Source organism: Scatophagus argus, chromosome 17 (genome assembly GCF_020382885.2).
Source record: "Scatophagus argus isolate fScaArg1 chromosome 17, fScaArg1.pri, whole genome shotgun sequence".
In the NCBI taxonomy this organism is placed as follows: Eukaryota; Metazoa; Chordata; class Actinopteri; family Scatophagidae; genus Scatophagus; species Scatophagus argus.
Window position 1 is genome coordinate 1,046,976 of NC_058509.1, and position 17,756 is coordinate 1,064,731.

General features: G+C 45.0%; 2 protein-coding genes and 1 long non-coding RNA gene across 4 annotated transcripts in view; 2 read left to right on the forward strand and 1 right to left on the reverse strand.

The window, feature by feature from the left end:
• LOC124074921 (tenascin-X-like) overlaps positions 1-12,295 on the forward strand; it is a 22,234-nt gene extending 9,939 nt beyond the window's left edge. The window contains exons 6-19 of the mRNA XM_046418270.1: positions 292-445; positions 1,340-1,609; positions 2,686-5,877; positions 7,792-7,914; positions 8,136-8,279; positions 8,825-8,944; positions 9,059-9,208; positions 9,297-9,439; positions 9,834-9,966; positions 10,048-10,199; positions 10,291-10,387; positions 10,591-10,746; positions 10,826-10,989; positions 11,313-12,295. Coding sequence (XP_046274226.1) covers positions 292-445; positions 1,340-1,609; positions 2,686-5,877; positions 7,792-7,914; positions 8,136-8,279; positions 8,825-8,944; positions 9,059-9,208; positions 9,297-9,439; positions 9,834-9,966; positions 10,048-10,199; positions 10,291-10,387; positions 10,591-10,746; positions 10,826-10,989; positions 11,313-11,411 — 5,097 coding nt within the window. The 3' untranslated portion in view covers positions 11,412-12,295. The remainder of the gene's footprint in view (positions 1-291; positions 446-1,339; positions 1,610-2,685; positions 5,878-7,791; positions 7,915-8,135; positions 8,280-8,824; positions 8,945-9,058; positions 9,209-9,296; positions 9,440-9,833; positions 9,967-10,047; positions 10,200-10,290; positions 10,388-10,590; positions 10,747-10,825; positions 10,990-11,312) is intronic.
• LOC124074922 lies at positions 12,131-15,650 on the reverse strand. The gene is made up of 3 exons (XR_006845938.1): positions 14,025-15,650; positions 12,797-13,136; positions 12,131-12,265 (listed from the first exon to the last, which is right to left on the reverse strand). It is a non-coding gene; the product is annotated as an uncharacterized LOC124074922 (long non-coding RNA).
• On the forward strand, positions 12,981-17,435 carry LOC124074919 (LIM/homeobox protein Lhx9-like). 2 transcript variants are annotated; one of them, XM_046418267.1, is made up of 7 exons: positions 12,981-13,105; positions 14,033-14,165; positions 14,434-14,642; positions 14,752-14,860; positions 15,277-15,412; positions 15,536-15,771; positions 16,020-17,435. In XM_046418267.1, the coding sequence occupies exons 2-7, from the start codon at positions 14,040-14,042 to the stop codon at positions 16,419-16,421; spliced, it is 1,218 nt and encodes a 405-aa protein (XP_046274223.1). In that variant the 5' UTR covers positions 12,981-13,105; positions 14,033-14,039; the 3' UTR covers positions 16,422-17,435. The 2 variants fall into 2 exon arrangements, with proteins under 2 accessions (XP_046274223.1, XP_046274224.1); XM_046418268.1 differs by having other exon boundaries at positions 15,539-15,771.
• The last annotated feature ends 321 nt before the right edge of the window (positions 17,436-17,756 follow it).

Consider the following 17,756-nt stretch of genomic DNA (forward strand, 5'->3'; position numbering starts at 1 on the left):
CATCCTTCCTGATGATGATTACACTGGGATTTTTTTCATGTTATTACTGGGAATGTGTTTGTTCCCTCAGCCGACTGAACTGAGGAGTATGGGTCAAAGTCTGGGGATCATTTAATGTTATTTATCCGCCATCAGCACAGGAAGAGACAGGAGGAAACGCACCCTCAACTGGTCGCTTTGCAGCGCCTGAAAAACTCAATTTCACTGTCTAAACTGGCTCACTCTCAAGTGCTTTCATTCTGTCATCCAACATGTGAACTCTCATTAGTGCTTTGTGTCTGGCCCCAACAGAAGGAGAGCGACCAGCAGGTGACTGTGCAGGTGGAGGGCAGCCTCAGCACCTTCACCCAGACGGGCCTGGCAGCCGGTCAGGAGTACATGGTCAGCATCACCGGAGAGATTGACGGTCGGCGGGGAGCCGAGACCTTGGCTGAGTTCATGACCCGTGAGCTCTCTGTGTTTATTTGTCCTTCACCCAATACAACAGATACATATGGTTTAGGCAACAGTAGACGTACCTTTTTAACACCTGGATGAAAGTTGTAAACTGCGTGAAAAACAAGGGTTTTGGTTTTTCTTTCATGGTTTCACTGCCACAGTACTGAAGCAGTGCTGTGTGTCTACCTTCATGCCCCATAATGTCCTAATCAGATGTCTCAGGGACTCTTTCACATTTCTAGAAAACCATTCATCCGTCCATTTTCTATAACACTTATCCGTCAGGGTCCCGGGGGGGCTGCAGCCTATCCCAGCTGACTAGAGGCGAGAGACAGAGTTCACCCTGGACTGGTCGCCAGTCAATCGCAGGCCTTCTAGAAAACTTTAGATATATTCAAAATGATAGCTATTGGTGAGCAGTGCTACATCCTCCATACGGGTAATATTGGTGTCAATATCTGCACTGAAAAAGCCACATTCATCCAGTGTGACACAGACTGAAACCTCGTCCATTTGCAATTGACAGTAATGCTTTCAAATAAAAAATGTCCTTGTAAAAGTGTAGTTTCTACTGTTAGAAAACTAAGCTACTGACCAACATGTTGGCCAATGTGAGAAGCTCAGATTGGCCAACTGGCAGAAGAAGTTAAAACATTTCCCTCTTTCTGCCGTTCCTCTGAAAGCTCTAATCTGTGGCAGCTGCAGGAAGGCTGCCCAGCTAACTGTGAATTTTGGAAAGTGAAGAAGGGGGAAATGTGCTGTGCCAACATAAATTTAAGGCTGAAAGAGTCTGACGGATGTTTGTGTTCCCACTGCCCCCCATGGACTCACTCCCACAGCTGCATGTTACCAGGTAGAGCAGAAAAATAGAAAAATTATGATCCTCATTCTTTGTCTTCAGTCATCTCTGGTCCCACCAACCTCCAAGTCGTCAAGACGACCACAACGTCTGCGGTGGTCCAATGGGAGCAGTCACAGGGTGAGATTGACAGATATCGCCTGACCGTTACACCAAATGATGGAATGGGGAGGAGTCAAGAAATGACCGTCCCAGTTGGCCAAAACTCCGCCCACATCCAGCAGCTGGAGGCGGGGCGCTTGTATGACATCACACTGGTGGCGGAGAAGGGCACAAGTCGGAGTGAAATCGCAACCACCCAGGTTACTCCCGGTGAGTAGAGCCAAAGACAAGCCTCTCTTGAGGTCAATGAAATTATTTTAGCTCAAATGTTATACTGAATTTACACAACTTTTCAGGCAGCTGTTCTGGCAAAGTTTCTCCTTTTAGTGCAAGGATTAGATGGTCCTGATCCTTGAAAAACCCTTTCTCTTGTAAAAGTGAAATAAAAATACTGCTGATATGACCTGCATGTCTAAGAGAAAGGGAAGCAACAAATGGATTGGGTAAAATAAAGATTTTTATTGCATGGATTGGTGAAAAGGGCTGAAGGCTGCTGCTTGAATCAGATCAATAAACATAACCAAATATGTACTCCTTACTCAGAGTTTTGTTCTACCTTACTCTAAATAAAATAAAACAAACTATCAAAGAAATAAACCTCAACTATCTTACCTGTCCAAAACCAAAAACAAGCAGTTGTCCTGAAATCTGAGTTTGTGTGTATAATATAACTGATCAAATAAACCTGGCCCTGACAGACACCTCTTGTTTACACTTGTGCTTGGTGTGAGGAAGCAAAATATTTCTTCTCCGGCCTCTATTCAGGTGAGAAAAGCCTTGCTCCAACTCTGTGAAAGCAAGTGAAACTTAATACCCTGAGACCAAGGGAGCACATCATATAAAACGCATTACAGAGTGGAGAAACGTTCCTGTAAAAGTTAATGAGGCGAGATGCTGCTTCAGCCCTCCAGGAGCAAAAATAATGAGTTTCAGAAGAGAATATTCCTTGAACTGCTTCATTTTCCTGAGCTCAGTCATGATATTTCCCTTTCAACAGTGACACAGACACCAAGCATGTTAAATTTGTCTGTCCAAGCTTAACATTAATTATATTCCAATTTTCTCCTTGCAGGTTCCACATTGATACTGTGGCCATAAATTGTTTGTTTGCACTTCAATAATGACTGACAAACTACTGTAAATCAGGTTTTCTGAAAAGTATCATAATGAATATTGAAACTGCTTTTCTTCCCTGATTAGACATGATCTCTTCTGGATTATTAACAACAGCGACACATGATGACTTTAATATTGAATCCAAATGCTCACTCCCTTCACATCTTTAGGGGAGACGTTACCAACGGTTACCATGGCTGCTTTGACCATGCAGTTCACATTAGCACCTGGACAACATGTTGGCAACAGAGACCAAGCACTTGGCCCAACACCTGAGGTACAGGTCTTTGACCAACAGGAAAGGAGGGAAGTTGGGAGGGAGGCTGACTCTGTGAGAGACTCTACAGCCTCTGTGATCGCAAGGACTAAACCTCTGGTTAGCAGAAAGATGGCAAATGATGGCACCAAGCCCAAACTCGCTGAAAGGCTCACATTGACCAAGAGGCCAAATGGTCCAGGCCCTTTTCGTTTCAACACTACCAGAGTTGTGCCTGGAGCGAGAAAGGTTGGCCCAGGTCCTTTGAAAAAGCCACCAGTGCTGGAGGAAAAGAAGAAGAAAGTACCCCCAGTACCCAAAAAACTTAGACCAGGTGTCCCCACCATTGGAAACAGGACAGTAGTTTTGACTGTGAGAGACCCAAGCGTGGAGACATCAAATACTGAGAGGAGTGATGACAAAAATCCAGCTAAAATGTCTGGGACTGATTCAGATACAAAGAGACAAAGTAGCTCAGAGAAACCAACTACTGCTGTTGGTTCCAAAGTGCAGCCAGATGTTGGCATGACAGACCATGGAAACAACACTGCCCCAGTGCCTTCAGAGCCACCTGGAAGTGTTCAAAGCCAAGAGAATAAATGTATGAACAAAATTAAAGTGACACACATCAGATTACCCCATAAGGATAGAGGCAGCAGGTGTAGAGGAGATGGAACAGTAGTTGAAAAAACAGGCGCACATCGAGATTCCTCAGAAACAGAAGTTACTCCTGGTTTAAATCCCTCACCTGCAGAGAAAGACCTCGACTATTCACCTGATCCTTTTCATAAGCTCCTGACAGATACTTTTGACAGTTTGAATATCACAACCTTTTCTGTTCACCTGTCCCAAGCATCCAACCTCTCTGTCAATTCAGAAAAAGTGAGGAACCATATTTTAAGTGGCCTGAAGCCAGTGTCACCGTTATCATCCTCATCAGCCTTACGATCATCATCACATTCATCATCATTATCACAGTCCTCAGGTGGACGATCACCATCACTGCAATCATCTTCAACATCTTCACTAGTCTCATCTTCATCAACAGCAGCCCCATCATCATCAGTAACATATTCAGTTTTATCATCATCCTCATCAGAACCGTCGCCATCATCACCTCCATTGTCACTATCATCATCGTCACCGTCACCTCCATCATCATCTCTTCCTAGTTCAGATAAACCAGGTTCAGTTGGAAATGAACCAGATGCTGACAAGAGTATTACCAACACTGCATCACTCAAAGAGAGAAAACCGCCACCGTCAGGAAAAGGTGGTGTACCTCTTTTTCGTCGCACACCTGCAAAATCTGGATATATCCGTCGCCCACACCCAAACTTTGCATCATTTCAGAACAAAACTCGTCCAAATATGAGAACTCCTCATCGTTCCCCCCTTCATTTGAACTTCATCCCTGGAAGAGAGACAGAGCCCATAGGTCCATCTACAAGGGAATTAGTGTCTTCATCATCTTCATCTGCTTCAGAGGAAACATCCTCAGGCGAGGTAAATGTACCCGTGAGGGATGCAAGTGGATACAAAGATGGGGAAACTGCACTTGCATCTGCTAAGGTTGAACAAAATGAGAAAACAATGCCAACAGAAAGAGGACGGAACCCAACTCATCGTTTTCCTCTAAAGGGGGGATACATACGTCGCCCACTTCCAAACTTTGGACCTTTCAAGAACCGAACTCAACTAAATCGAAGGCTGCTGCCTCCCCCCTCTAAACCTTTAAATCCTCCATCAGAAACAAAGAATTCTACTGAACTCTCAGCAACTTCATTTTCTCCTGTTTCCAAAGAATCCTATCCAGCTGAAGGTACGAGGCCAATAGGAGAGGAAAGTGAAGCCATAGTTGGGACAAGCGTGTCCTCAGGGTTCAATCAGACCCTCAGAAGAAATGAAGTGCCTTCCTCCCATCGGCCAACCACCAAAGTTGGTTACTTCCGTCGGCCACAACTGTATGGTGGACGTTTCCAAAACAGAACCCATATAAACCTGAGACCGCCTCAACATCCACATAAAGGTAATATACGCAAGCCTTTCACAACCGCACGGCTAAATGGAGGCACCAACATCATTGTTGGAAGTCAAAGCAATCTTTTAGAAAAGGTCAGGACCACTGAAATGACAGGTAATCAATCAGGAGAGCAGGATGCCCCAATGCCTACCCCAGGAGTCCAAATTAGACAGTCAGGAGAACAAGAAACTCAAGGGATAATTCCAGGGACGACCATCAGACCACAGGCAAACGAATTAGAAGAGGGGGACAATTCTCCAGTCCAAACTAGCCAGTCCGAGGTAGAAGAAACCTTAGTCGCTAACTCTGACTTTGACATCCATGAAGAGAGAGTCAGGGTTGCTAACTATACTGATGTTACAGTTCAGCGTAGACCAAATATAAAACAAACTGCCCCAAGACCATTCACATCTTTAAAGAGACAACTGCCAACAAGAAAGACCCAGATGAGACACTACATCGCTGGGAGCCAAAGGATGGAGGATACAAAAACAAATATTACTGCAAAAAGGTTGCTTCACAGTAAATTTGAACAGACAAGAAGTGCTAATTCCAAACCTGTGGGTGGATCACACGTTTCCTCTTCTGGAGTCACACGGGAACCTCTGGACTACATGGGAGTGACAAACCGCACCTCAGATGGATTTACAGTAACGTGGGGCTCACCAGAAGGGAAGTACAAAAGCTTTGTTGTGACAAGGAAAGAAGTTGGGAAAGATGAAGGACCAAAGCAGAAGGAAAGCAAGAAAATTGAAGAAGGACAAGAAAACTCTGAGAAAGAGGGTCTCAGTGAAGAGAAGGAAGCAAATCCCCATCCAACCAAAGCAACGGAATCAGAAAATGGGCACAGTGAAGATAAAAACAGAGTACCTGAAAATGTCTTTACTCACATTCCAAGGATCCAAAGCAGCACAACAGCTAGACCGGTTACAGGAAGTGACAAAACCTTCAAAACAGTTCTTCCTGGTTCAGCTCGCTCCATCCAGTTTCACAATCTGTCTAGTCAGACTGAGTACACCGTGACTTTGGTTGGAAAGGGTCCTGGTCTTCTGTCCAGACTGCACAAGCTGGTCATCAGTACAGGTACAAGCCATTGTGACAGTAGAACAAACTACTGCACAATGCAACACCATTACTGTCAGTGTTGTGAAGTCTGTTTATCTTTATCTTGTATCTTTACCACGTTACGTTAATGGAAATTCAATTGTTAACTAATTTTCACCTGTCTCCGGTATGACTGGAAATGTTTGCTCATCCACTAAATGCTTCTTCCATGTTATTTACCATTTCAAGAGCTCAAGTGCTGTGGTGCTCTTGAAAACTGTAAGCTTGCGATTTACAGTTTCACCCCATGTGTTTCTCATGTATACAGTGATGAAATAACCTGTTTTGTTTTCAGTGAATCTCAATGTTTAAACTGCCCACTAAGCCATTGTGTTTTGTGTTAATGCTATATTTGTGCACTCATTCATAAGCTTTCATGAATATGAAGTATCAGCCATGCATTTTAATAATCCTCCACTCATTCATAAAGACGTTCAGTGATTTGATGTCAAACCTCAGATGTGCACTGACTGAATTTTCAGCCAGCTAAGTTGTGTGCTAGCGAATTAATCTACTTTGTGGTAGCTTGTAGTTGCATTAGCATAACTTGTGTTTAGCATGTTGGCTAACTTAGCTTGCAAAAGTTGGCTCCTAAAAAATAAAATTCACTGCCTTGACAGTACAGGAAGCCATCTGTAAAACTGCAGCCTTGACAAAGATGGTCATTGTTTGAAAGATCTTTATGGATTACAAACACAACAGTGTTACAATAAGCTGTACTTTTCCTTATGGACATAACAAACAGGAAGTGATGTCATGACTTCAGCTCTCCATAGTGTGATGAAAAGTAAAGCTGTAAAAAAAAAAACCAAAACAAAACAAAACATAAATGACTTCCAGGACTGCAGCGTCTCTTTTATGAGACAGTCTGAGTTGACATCAAACGAAAAAGCGACAGTAACAGCATAACAGCAGAGTTCATTTCATTCACTCTGGTCTTCTTTCATTCAGGGTAAGCTAACAGCCAGCTTCACTGACACCCCTTCACCCCTCACCCAAACCAGGGTAAGACCACGCCTGGTCTCTGTACGTTTGGTCTGTCTTCACCTTTCACATCCAAATGCACAGTGTGCACACTTTAATCCTTTGCAGTCTACAAGAAAAAGAGTTAAATGTGGATATGTTATCATCTGACAGGTCTGGGTGTGTCAGTACTGTATAGGTCGACAGCATGTACCTGCTTTGCACATCGCATTAAGAATTAGAGCCTGGTACTCCTTTGCAGAACAAATTTGTAAAAATATTAAGATATTAACAAGGGTCTGGATCATTTGAACAGCGTAGCTCACTTTGTTCGGTGTTACCAGACCTCCTCAGAGTTTTGTCCAAGGGAAATCATTCAAATCAAATCCAAATAATTTAACACCACTTCAAATTTGAATCTTCACTTTCAGCTCTTCTGACTGCGTTGAATTAATACCTGAATGTTTTTGTCCGTCCTGTGAAATTTTCCACTTTTCTTCTTTTGTTTTGTTCATTCCTGCCACGCTTTTGTTTTCAGGTTTGAGTGACCAGCTAACAGTTAATCCTTCTTTCCTCTGCTGCTGTCCAGGATCCATCAGCTGCCATCACTGACTCCATGTCTGTATATGATTTGTATACTGTATATATGTTTGCACTGTACATATATACACATGAACTCGTCTGAGCACTAATGGCAAATGTCTGGATGAATAAATAATATTGTACACACTGGTTTCAACCTTTAAGTGGCCAGTTACTCAAATATCTTTTCATGAAACCTGCTACACTGAAGTCTGTCCAATGTTTTTACCTTTTACTTCTTTACTGCTCTATTTTATTTGTGAATTTCTTCTTTACATTTCCCCCTTTTCTTTTACCTCTTCTGCTGACTGCTTCTTTACTTCTGACCTCTCATGGTCTTGTTTTCAGGCCCAGAGCCTCCCACCAACATAGTCTTCAGTAAGGTGACTGAAAACTCTCTGACGGTGTCCTGGACCAAACCCAAGAGTCCCGTCAGTGGCTTCAAGGTCACCTACACCCACACAGAGGACGGTGAGAGAGAAATGCCAGTGAAAAATACAGATTTGGTTATTATAGTTGTAGGCCTTTGTTTTGTCAGAACCAAATAAACTTTCGTTTGAACTGAAAGTGAAAATGTTCACTTGAATCAGCCACAGCTGGCCCTTTGCTTTAGCAGATAAGAGAATGAGTGAATCTGTGACTCGGATTAGTCTTGATGATGAGGTTTTGGACCTCTGGGTGCGTGCTTGCAGGTGAGCCGGTCTCGGTGTCTGTGGACTCAGACGACTCCACCCTCGGCCTATCGCAGCTCTCGCCTGGTTCTTCGTATGAGGTCAGCGTCGTCTCTGTGCTCGGATTGGACGAGAGTGATCCAATCAGAGACTTTGTCAGGACTCGTAAGTGCTGCAGGTTTCCCTTCACTTTTTGTTGTGTGCTGCCTGAGCTCAGCCAATGAGAATGAACATACAAATATTAGGCATCCCGACTCACATCCTGACAAGTCCTCACATCTCGAGTTATGAGCTCTTTTGAACAGTTATGTTGGTGAAAAGTTTAGACATTAATTTTTTTTAATCAAAAATCTAAAACTACTTGTTTTCTTGACTTTCTCTCAACATGTAATTCAGAATCACATCTTTCGTCATGTCTGCAGCAAGTGTTGTCTGGAAACGGTCCAGAGGAGTCTGATCCTGGAGCAGTTCAGGGATCTGTGTTACTTTAAAACACAAATGATTCCCATCACCACAAACCAAACTATCTGTCTCACAGTGTGAAATCTTCTCCAGGCTTCCTTTATGAATGATTTTGGCCTCCTCTGTGGATTCCAACATCATCCTAATCTGTCTTCTGTCTTTAGGTGTTTTTTCTGTTTCTTCGTGTTCTTTTTGGGTGCAAATTAATTGAAATCAACATAAATCAACTATCTTTATTTGTCTCTCAGTCCCTGACCCGCCCACTGACCTGCGGGCAGTGAACGTCACGGACACCAAGGCTTTGTTGTTGTGGCGTCCAGCGTTGGCTGCCGTCGACAAATACACCATCGTTTACGGTTCTGGGACGGGTGAGATGATGATAAAGATGATCATGTGTCTGAGTGGACTGCAGTATTCAGATCCTTTAGTGAATAGATTCAAATTCAGATCCCGATTGACTGTTTGTCTTCATGTTTGCTCAGGATCAGAGGTGAGGGTCAGTGTGTCTGGAAACGCAGCAGAGCAGCAGCTGAGCGGCCTGGAAGGATCCACCACCTACACCGTGACCATCACCAGCCAGCTGGGCAGCCTGCAGAGCTCGGCGACCACCACCACCGTCACCACCGGCAGAGGTCAGCATGCAGCAAAACACACAAACGTGAGTCCTGTCATTGAGACTTGTTGGAGTCTGTGTTGATTTACCCTCCTCTTCCTCTCCAGGTTCCGACGGCAAGGGGGACGGGCCACGCGACCTCCAGGCCAGCGATGTGACCCCTCGCACCGCCCTGTTGTCATGGAAACCACCCTCAAATCCTGTGGGCAGCTACAGACTGACCTTTCAGACCGAAGGTCAAGAAATGAAGGTGAGCATTTGATTAATTTTTGCTACACAGGACGTCTTGTTGTCTTCGTGGTAACCAAAACTGACAAAGTAAACTTCACTGTATACGTTACATATACTGATATACACCCTTATATCTTCAGTAAGTCAATACTGGCCTTGTGTCAGTCAGGCTCTAGTTTTGAATGGATTCTGGTCCTCAGTACCAAAGCTGCTCTCATAGTCGAAGACGTTTCCTTCCTTGCTTCCTTGAAAAAGTCCCACATTTATTGCATATTGTGCCATCTGCTCCACCATCCCTTCGTCCTTCTCTGCCATTTCTCAAAGGACCTGCAAAGCATCGTGTGGCATTTGAGGATCCTTGCTTGACTTTGAGGTGCGACTCACATCTTGTGTTCTTGGTTCCTCCCTCACAGGAAGTGACTGTGGATGCATCAGTAACTGCGTACAACCTGACCAGACTTCACCCTGGGTCGAGGTACTCGGTGCAGCTACAGGCAGAGGAAGGAGGACAAGCCACTGCTGCCATCTCCACCGAGTTCACCACCGGTAACCGGCTTCTCACAGCTCACATAGCTGTCGTGGTGACTCACTGACAGCACTAACGTCTTTGTCCGTCCTCCTCCTCAGGCACCCTGAGGTTCCCCTTCCCCGCTGATTGCTCTCAGGACCTGCTGAACGGCATCAGGGCGTCAGGCGAGGTGGAGGTGTTCCCCCAGGGGAAACACGGGACTCCCATTATGGTTTACTGCGACATGGAGACAGATGGAGGAGGCTGGACGGTATGGGGACATTGGGTTCCTCGGCCTGTAGTGTCAGGTCATGTTAAAGCATTGCTGCATGGAACCTGGTCTCTATGTTTCCTGTCTGCAGGTCTTCCAGAGGAGGAAGGACGGCTCAGTGGACTTCTTCAGAGGTTGGAAAGACTATGTTAAAGGATTTGGGGATCTGAGTGGAGAGTTTTGGCTGGGTGAGAGACACACGGTCCACGATACTGCAACCTTTTCATACTTCTACTATTTTATACTACTTTATTCTCCACTACATTTGTGTGACAGCTTTAGTTACTTCCAGATTTAGATTAGCCTTCCTGTCCAGGGAAAACCACTTTGGTCAAATAAAGACAGATGAAGTCGTGTTTGTTTGAAGCTGATTCGTCTGCTGCTGCCTCAGGCCTCGAGAGCCTCCACAACCTGACGACGATGACCACGATGAGCCTGCGTGTCGACCTGCGAGACAAAGACGAGTCGGCGTTTGCTAAGTACACGACGTTCCAGGTGGCCAAGAAGAACTACAGGCTGACTGTGGGTGGATACAGCGGCACTGCAGGTGAGGGGGACCGACAGGTGTTCATCTCCTGAGGGAAACAAGCAGCTTTCTTATTTTTGTTTTCTGTTCATGGTTTCAGGCGATTCTCTCAGTTATCACAACAACCGGGTCTTCTCCACCAAAGACCGCGACCCAGCGCCGTTCATCACTCGCTGTGCCATGTCGTACCGAGGGGGCTGGTGGTACAAGAACTGCCACGAGGCTAACCTCAACGGCCTCTACGGCATCTACGTCAAACACCAGGTGACCTCATCAGACAAACTTTAAATCCCCCACGTGAAGCATTTATAGCCACTGTTACAGGATGTATCAGTGTGGCCCCTTCGGTGCTTCATCTTATCTCAGTTTAGGAAGACGTTTTGTTCATTTTATCTCAGGATGGGAGTTCATCTATTGCAGAACCATCATAACTGGAGAATTTAAGTTAGGAATCCCAAGTTAGGATGGCACTGTCCTAAATTCAAAAACTAGCTGCCAAAAATGGAAGCACCACAATGGTTAGGCCTTTTCAATTCAGTCTGACACGACTGTGTGTGTGTGTGTGTGTGTGTGTGTGTGTGTATCAGGGTGTGATCTGGACCTCCTGGAAAGGAAAAGAGTTTTCCATCCCGTTCACTGAGATGAAGATGAGACCAGCAGAGTTCAGTCCTCCGACCAGCGGGTGAAAGAGAGAGAAGACAATGAACTGCTAAACACATGCATGGACAGCAGTGTGTCAATACATGCACACACACACACACACACACACACACACACACACACACACACACACACACTGATTTTAACAGGGAGATGAAGACATTTTTTTCATTTGTATAGAGGTCAGTTATCAGTATGTTACTGTAGATTGTACAGTTTTTTAATCTTCTTTAAAGCAGGGTGGCTCCCACTTGCTTAAAGGGTCAGTTCACCCTCATTACAAAAACACACCCGTCTACCCGTGCTGGTGGTTTTGGTTTCATGTGTTGATTGTGAGATATCTGAAACTTCTGCCACACTGACAAAACGCCAGATGTTTGCAGAACTTTCATCGTTTTTTTCCATCAGGCTGGTTACTCTCCAAAACTCGCTTTTTGTGTAAATAATCAAAGAATTGCAGTAAAAATGCAGAATCATTACTACATAGACATTTGTTGTTAGGTGAGCAAAAACCTGCTGGGCTTTCATTTGGTTTTTACACCTAAAAGGGAAAAAAAATCAGTTTTTACCAGCCAGCAGGTGCTGCTCTGCTCAAATCAAAAACGCCTTTGCTGTCCACCTGAAATGAAACCAAAGTGACTATGGTTTGAAGCCTGAAGAGGGTCTCCTGGCCACAGCGGTGCTTTAAAGCCCAGCAGCGCCCCCTGCTGTTGCACTGTGGCCCTGCAGGCTGTGGTCCTGACCCTGGACAGGAGCAGGTGAGTGATGGAGAGTTCGTACTCGTTGTGGTTCAGCTGCCGACTGTCCTCTCAGCGTTTGTCCTTCTGTGCCGTCTTTCTGTGAATGTCACAGTGATTTATTTTCCTGTTTATGTCGCCCCCTAAAAGAATAAAATGGTTGAAAATGAAAACTGCGCCGTTGGTTTTGTCGCTATCAGCTGATGAAAAACGTTCGGTATTCATCTTTTCACTCACTTCAGCAGAGGTCTTTCATTAAAGTAAAAATACTCATACCATAGTGTGGAACTACTCTGTTACAAGTCCATTAATGTGTTTGTCACAGCTGGTAAATGTGAAGCTGATGGTGAAATCTGTTTCATGTTTCGTACTGATGATCTGACTGAAGCTCTGATGGCTGTAGGAGTAGTAGTTTCAGCACAAATATAATACAGCTCAGATTTCTCAGCTTTACAGGAGAAAAGGTGACATGGAAGAAACCTGTGCAGGTCCCAGATGTCCTTTTAAACACCCTTTGTTTTTTTTTAATTGGTCCCTGGGGTGCAGCTCACCCCCACCTCCACCCATCTGCTCAGCAGGCAGCCAATCACATCAGTCTTTACCTGAACCCTGAGCCACCTGGGCCTCCTGTTTACGGGTGTGTGTGTGTGTGTGTCTGTGAGTCGGGACGTCACCTGGGACAGACGGCGAGGCGGGAGGGACAGGTGCTGAGCCTCAGTCTAGATGCTGTGACTGTGATTGGTGGAGGATGAAGGTGGAAGCAGATCTCAGGTCAGCTGACACAGAGGGGGGAAACTGATCCCAAAACCACAAGACAGGAGGCTGCAGAGACACCTGGACAGGTGAGAGCTCCAAACAGAGAGACACAAAGCAAAGGAAAGTTTATTTTCTTCTTCTTGTTCTTCTTAAAGGGTGGCGTTGTCTGAAGGGTTCTCACAGAGCACGCTAAGCTGAAAACCAGTCAGGCGTCTCTCAACAAGACGGTAAGTTGTTGTCCATCTCCTCGTCTTCCTCCTACGTGGAGGAAAAAGGCCAAAGATTTCACTCTTTCACAGTTTAAGACTGTTCTATAGATTTTACAGTGTGGGATTATCTCCCAGATTGACTGATTGATTCCTTGTTTGGTGTGTAAAACGTGTCCATGGCGACACCTTTAAATATTTTCTTCCATCTTTTGTTTTTTAAAAAATTACTCAACTATCAAAGCTGTTGCTGATTAATTTTGTATCAACCTTCTTTCTTTCTTCTAGTCTTTATTGCCAGAGTTGTTCTCTATACTCTGTCATGCACAGAAGATGTGAAAAAATCAAACTTTGAATGTTTGAATATCTCAATGATCTCAGAAAAGGTCAAATGTTTATGACGGTGGCTAAGAACTGTCAGCAGTTTGTAGTTTGAGATGTTCTGTGCTGTGGATTAAACCTCATCATCTTGTTGAGTCTCAGCACACAACCAGCTCACTGAGAAGGAAATTATTACAAAAATGTAAGAAATAAATGAAGATTTAAATGAATAATAATACAGGAAGTTCACTTATTTCAAAGCTGTAATGAAGTGTAATTTCTGTCTGTCCTACAGCACGTCTTTTATTTTGACGGAGCCCTCCAGCAGCAAACTACACACTGTGTGTTTGGTGCTGTTGTGTTCGCTGACCTGAGGCTTAGCTCGGAGAATAAGCCACTCACAGGCTTTTAAACTACTGTTGCATTTTAAAATTTAGAAAACGTTAAAACCGCTAAATTTTAACTCAGTCAGTTTCACCAAAACCTTCAGTGGACTGCTTCGGATTGGATGACCGTGTTCCTGTTTTTGTTGTCCGTCTGTTGTTGTTGTTGTGAGTCTGTTTTTAGATCCCTAATCAGGCCTGTGATTAGAGAGTGGACTAATAATTACCACCTTTACCTTCTCAGGACAATCATGATGTCGCCCGACGACCGAGCCCTCGAGGACCTGTTGTACACCGGTGACCTTGGTGACGCAGCCGAGGGGGCGGAGCTGGGCGGCGGCCCGGCGGGGCTGGATGACAGCACTGCTGCAGACAATGTGAGCATGACAGTGGTGGAAGTATTAGATTTATTTAAGTAAAAGTACTAATGCCACACCGAAAACACTCCACTACAACTAAAAATCCATTGACTGAAAGTAGAAGTGAATCTGCTGGGTGTGTCGGCTCTCAGTAGAGACCTCTGACCCCTGACAGAGGCCGCGACAGTGTTGCATAGTAAAGAGAGATGTTTCACTTTCTTCAGATAAATCCTTTGTTTGATGTTTCACTTCAGTGTTGTTTCTGTGAAATAAATCTGTCAATCAGTCTCAGACTCCGACAGCCGTGTCCATCCAGGAGCCAATGATGTGTGCTGGCTGCGGTGAGCAGGTGTGCGACCGCTTCTTCCTGTTGGCTGCGGGCAGGGTGTGGCACAACACCTGCCTCCGCTGCAGCCAGTGTCAGTGCGAGCTGCAGACACACCCCTCACTTTACTGGAGAGACGGGAACATCTACTGCCAACAAGACTACTGCAGGTCCCGGTGATCCCTCTGCTCCCCAACATGTCAGACTGTTCCTGTAGCTCACACCTTTCACACCTTTGTGCTCCTGGCTTCTGACTTTCTGATTTCTCTGCCTGCTCAGGCTGTTTGGAGGCGGTCAGTGCGCTCGCTGCTTCCAGCCAATCCCAGCTTCTGCTTTGGTCATGAGGTCTGGTGAGCTGACCTTCCATCCTCACTGCTTCTCCTGCCAGGTGAACATTTTGTTAAAAAATAGATAAATAAATAATTAGGATCAAAGTCTTTATAATGTTCTGACATAATGTGCAATAGCATGTGTACTGTGTGTGTTTATTGGTGTATTTACACTCTTTCCTACTTTATGAAGCAAACTGCTGCACAATAATTTCCCTCTTGATTAATTAAATTTTGTCCGAGCATCAGCCTCGGGGGCTGAAAAGTGACACCAAGAGCTAAAAACTGCACTTCCTCAGATGGCCACTTGAGGCTGGCTCCAAAGGCGAGTCAGTCGCCATAAACTGTACAGAGGTTAGCTTTTGTATAACTCATATTTGTTTGGATGAACCAGGAGTTAAGCCAGGGTGGCAGAGGCCAGACTGCATTTGTGTTTTTCTGTCTTATCGTTCATGATAACAAGTACGTTTTGCAGGAGTGTGATGTGAAACTGATACCAGGGAACCTGTACTGCATGGAGGGCCAGAGCCTGTACTGTCAGTCACATTACCACGGCGACGGGAGCATCCTGTTGTCACATGATCTGCAGCCCAACGCAAATCTGAGAGAAGGTGACAGCTGTGTGTGTGTGTTTGAAGGAAAAGCGGGCTTATCTTGTTTGGAAATATGAAGGCGTGTTCTGACCATGAACTTGCTAACAAAAATCTCCTCTGTGTGTGTGTGTGTGTGAAAAGCAGCTCAAAATCAGGTCTCAGGTGAAGGGGAGGAGTCCGTCAGCAGTCCCGAGCCACGACTGGATGACAGGGTGGTGAGAGGGCGGGCCCGCAGGCGGACCAAGCGAATCAGGACGTGTTTCCGCAGCGAGCAGCTCAGAGCGCTGGAGTCGTATTTCGCCCAGAAGCACAACCCGGACGGTAAAGACTGGACCTGCCTCGCTCATAAGACCGGCCTGCCCAAGAGGGTCCTGCAGGTACGAAATACGAGTGATTACACTGTAGATTTACAGTACAGCATACTTCAAATATTTTGATGAAAGAAGAATAAAATAGGACAAAGTATGTACAAGTGGCACAAAATGAAGAAGAGCAAAGGAAAAGAAAAAGCTGCACTGATACACAAACAAATGAAACGTTCCGTTATGACATGGAGTCTGAGCTAAATCACATCCTTTAACCTTATTCTTTCACTCATACTTCCCACCTGTGAACACACACACAGGTGTGGTTTCAAAACGCTCGGGCCAAACTGAGACGTTCCCTCAGCGCAGACGACTCTCAGGTCAACTCACCCTCTGCTCCCCCGAGAGGCGTAACCGTGGCGACTGGCTCCCCGTACCCGGCCTGCTCCCCACCTGACCAATCGCAGCCCTTCCCCACCAGCACCATTGACCAGCTGCAGCTGTCCCTGCTCACCGCCCCGCTCAGCGACACGCAGACGAATCCCGCCATCAACCAGTCCCATCAGCTGCAGCAGCCCGCCTTCTTCCTGGACTACGATTCCCAGAGTGCACCAGGCTGTAACTCCTCTCTGGAGGCCTACGAGGACTTTAGAGATGCAGGAGGAGGAGACGCGGAAGGAGAAGGGGATCCTGGTAGTTCTTTTAGGCAACATTACTGCTAGCTGAGGGTCCACGCAGCCCGGCCAGATGCACCACAGTCCCTCTTCTCCGACCGTCTCCTTCACTGATGTTGAACTGGATCTTTCATTATTTTCACACAGTTTAACTGTAAATGTTTGTTTTAGTCTGCTCGGGTTTGTATTTGCTCTTCTACCACTTAGAGTGACAGAAACTGGACGTTACTTAGTCACCGGTTAAACCCATCAGCTGAACCGTGACTTCAGGTTTTGGCTGTCCAGTTCAACTGCTTCAGCCGTCTGTTTAAACCTTTCATCCATTATTTGTACCTGCTTGAACAATTCATAGGAGCTGAATGCTTTCACAGCTTTAAGCTTTTTCACCCTTTAAAACTATTATCTTACTACTTCAGCCACTGCTTCGAGATGATCGTTTCACACAATTATCACTTACTTTAGGTTATTTAAGCATTAGTTAGTTTAAGGTTAGTTAAGCATTTGCTATTAACATTGAGCACAAATGGTTAACTAGTCAGCTAGCTTACTTTTACAGCCAGTTTCCTGTTTCCTGTCAGTTTCATCTCAGCCCACGTCAGCTTTATGGCTGTAAATCTCCTTATGTATGAATGTGTCTACTTGTTATTGGTCTTAGTAGTTGATAACTAGTTAATAGTTAATAATAACCAGCATAATAACAATGGAACAACAAAAAGCACCTTCCGCAAAACACCTTGATGATCTCTTCAAGCACGTTTTAACTCCCGGGCTTTAGCCCCTCTGATGTTAGGCTACACTTTATGTACCAGATACTCGCTTCACACTCGTTCAATCCTAACAAACGCCAGCTGTAATCCAGTTTGTTCACTCAGCACTTTGAGAATCGATGTTCCTGAGGTTCAGCAGAAGAAATAATCTCAGTCCAGAGACACCTTCAGGAATGAACTTCCTCACTCGGGTTCTGTACGACCTGGTGACCAACGCTTTGAGGCGTTCTCGTGACGTCACATGATTGGTGTATGATCAGAGCTCTTTCTGTGTGAATAAACCTTCAGCATTTCCTGCAAGTTTCCTCTTTGTGCTTTGTGAACTGTCAGCTGTTTCCATGATAGATTTATCGTTTGTGTGATTTTTAATGTTTCCGCCATCTCATTTGGGAGGATTTTTTGCTTTTCTTTGTCTTTTCCATTTGTGAGCTGAATATTTTCGCTCAAACTGAAGACGTCTCTTTGGACATGTGGTGTGGTGTGTTTTTTTGTAATCAAACAATGTTTACATTCAGCGCATATGGGAGCTGTCAAATCCTTGTTACGACGTTGGTGTATTTGCTTGTATGTCAACAGGAACCCAATCATAAACACTCAACTCGATAGCCTTTAGAGA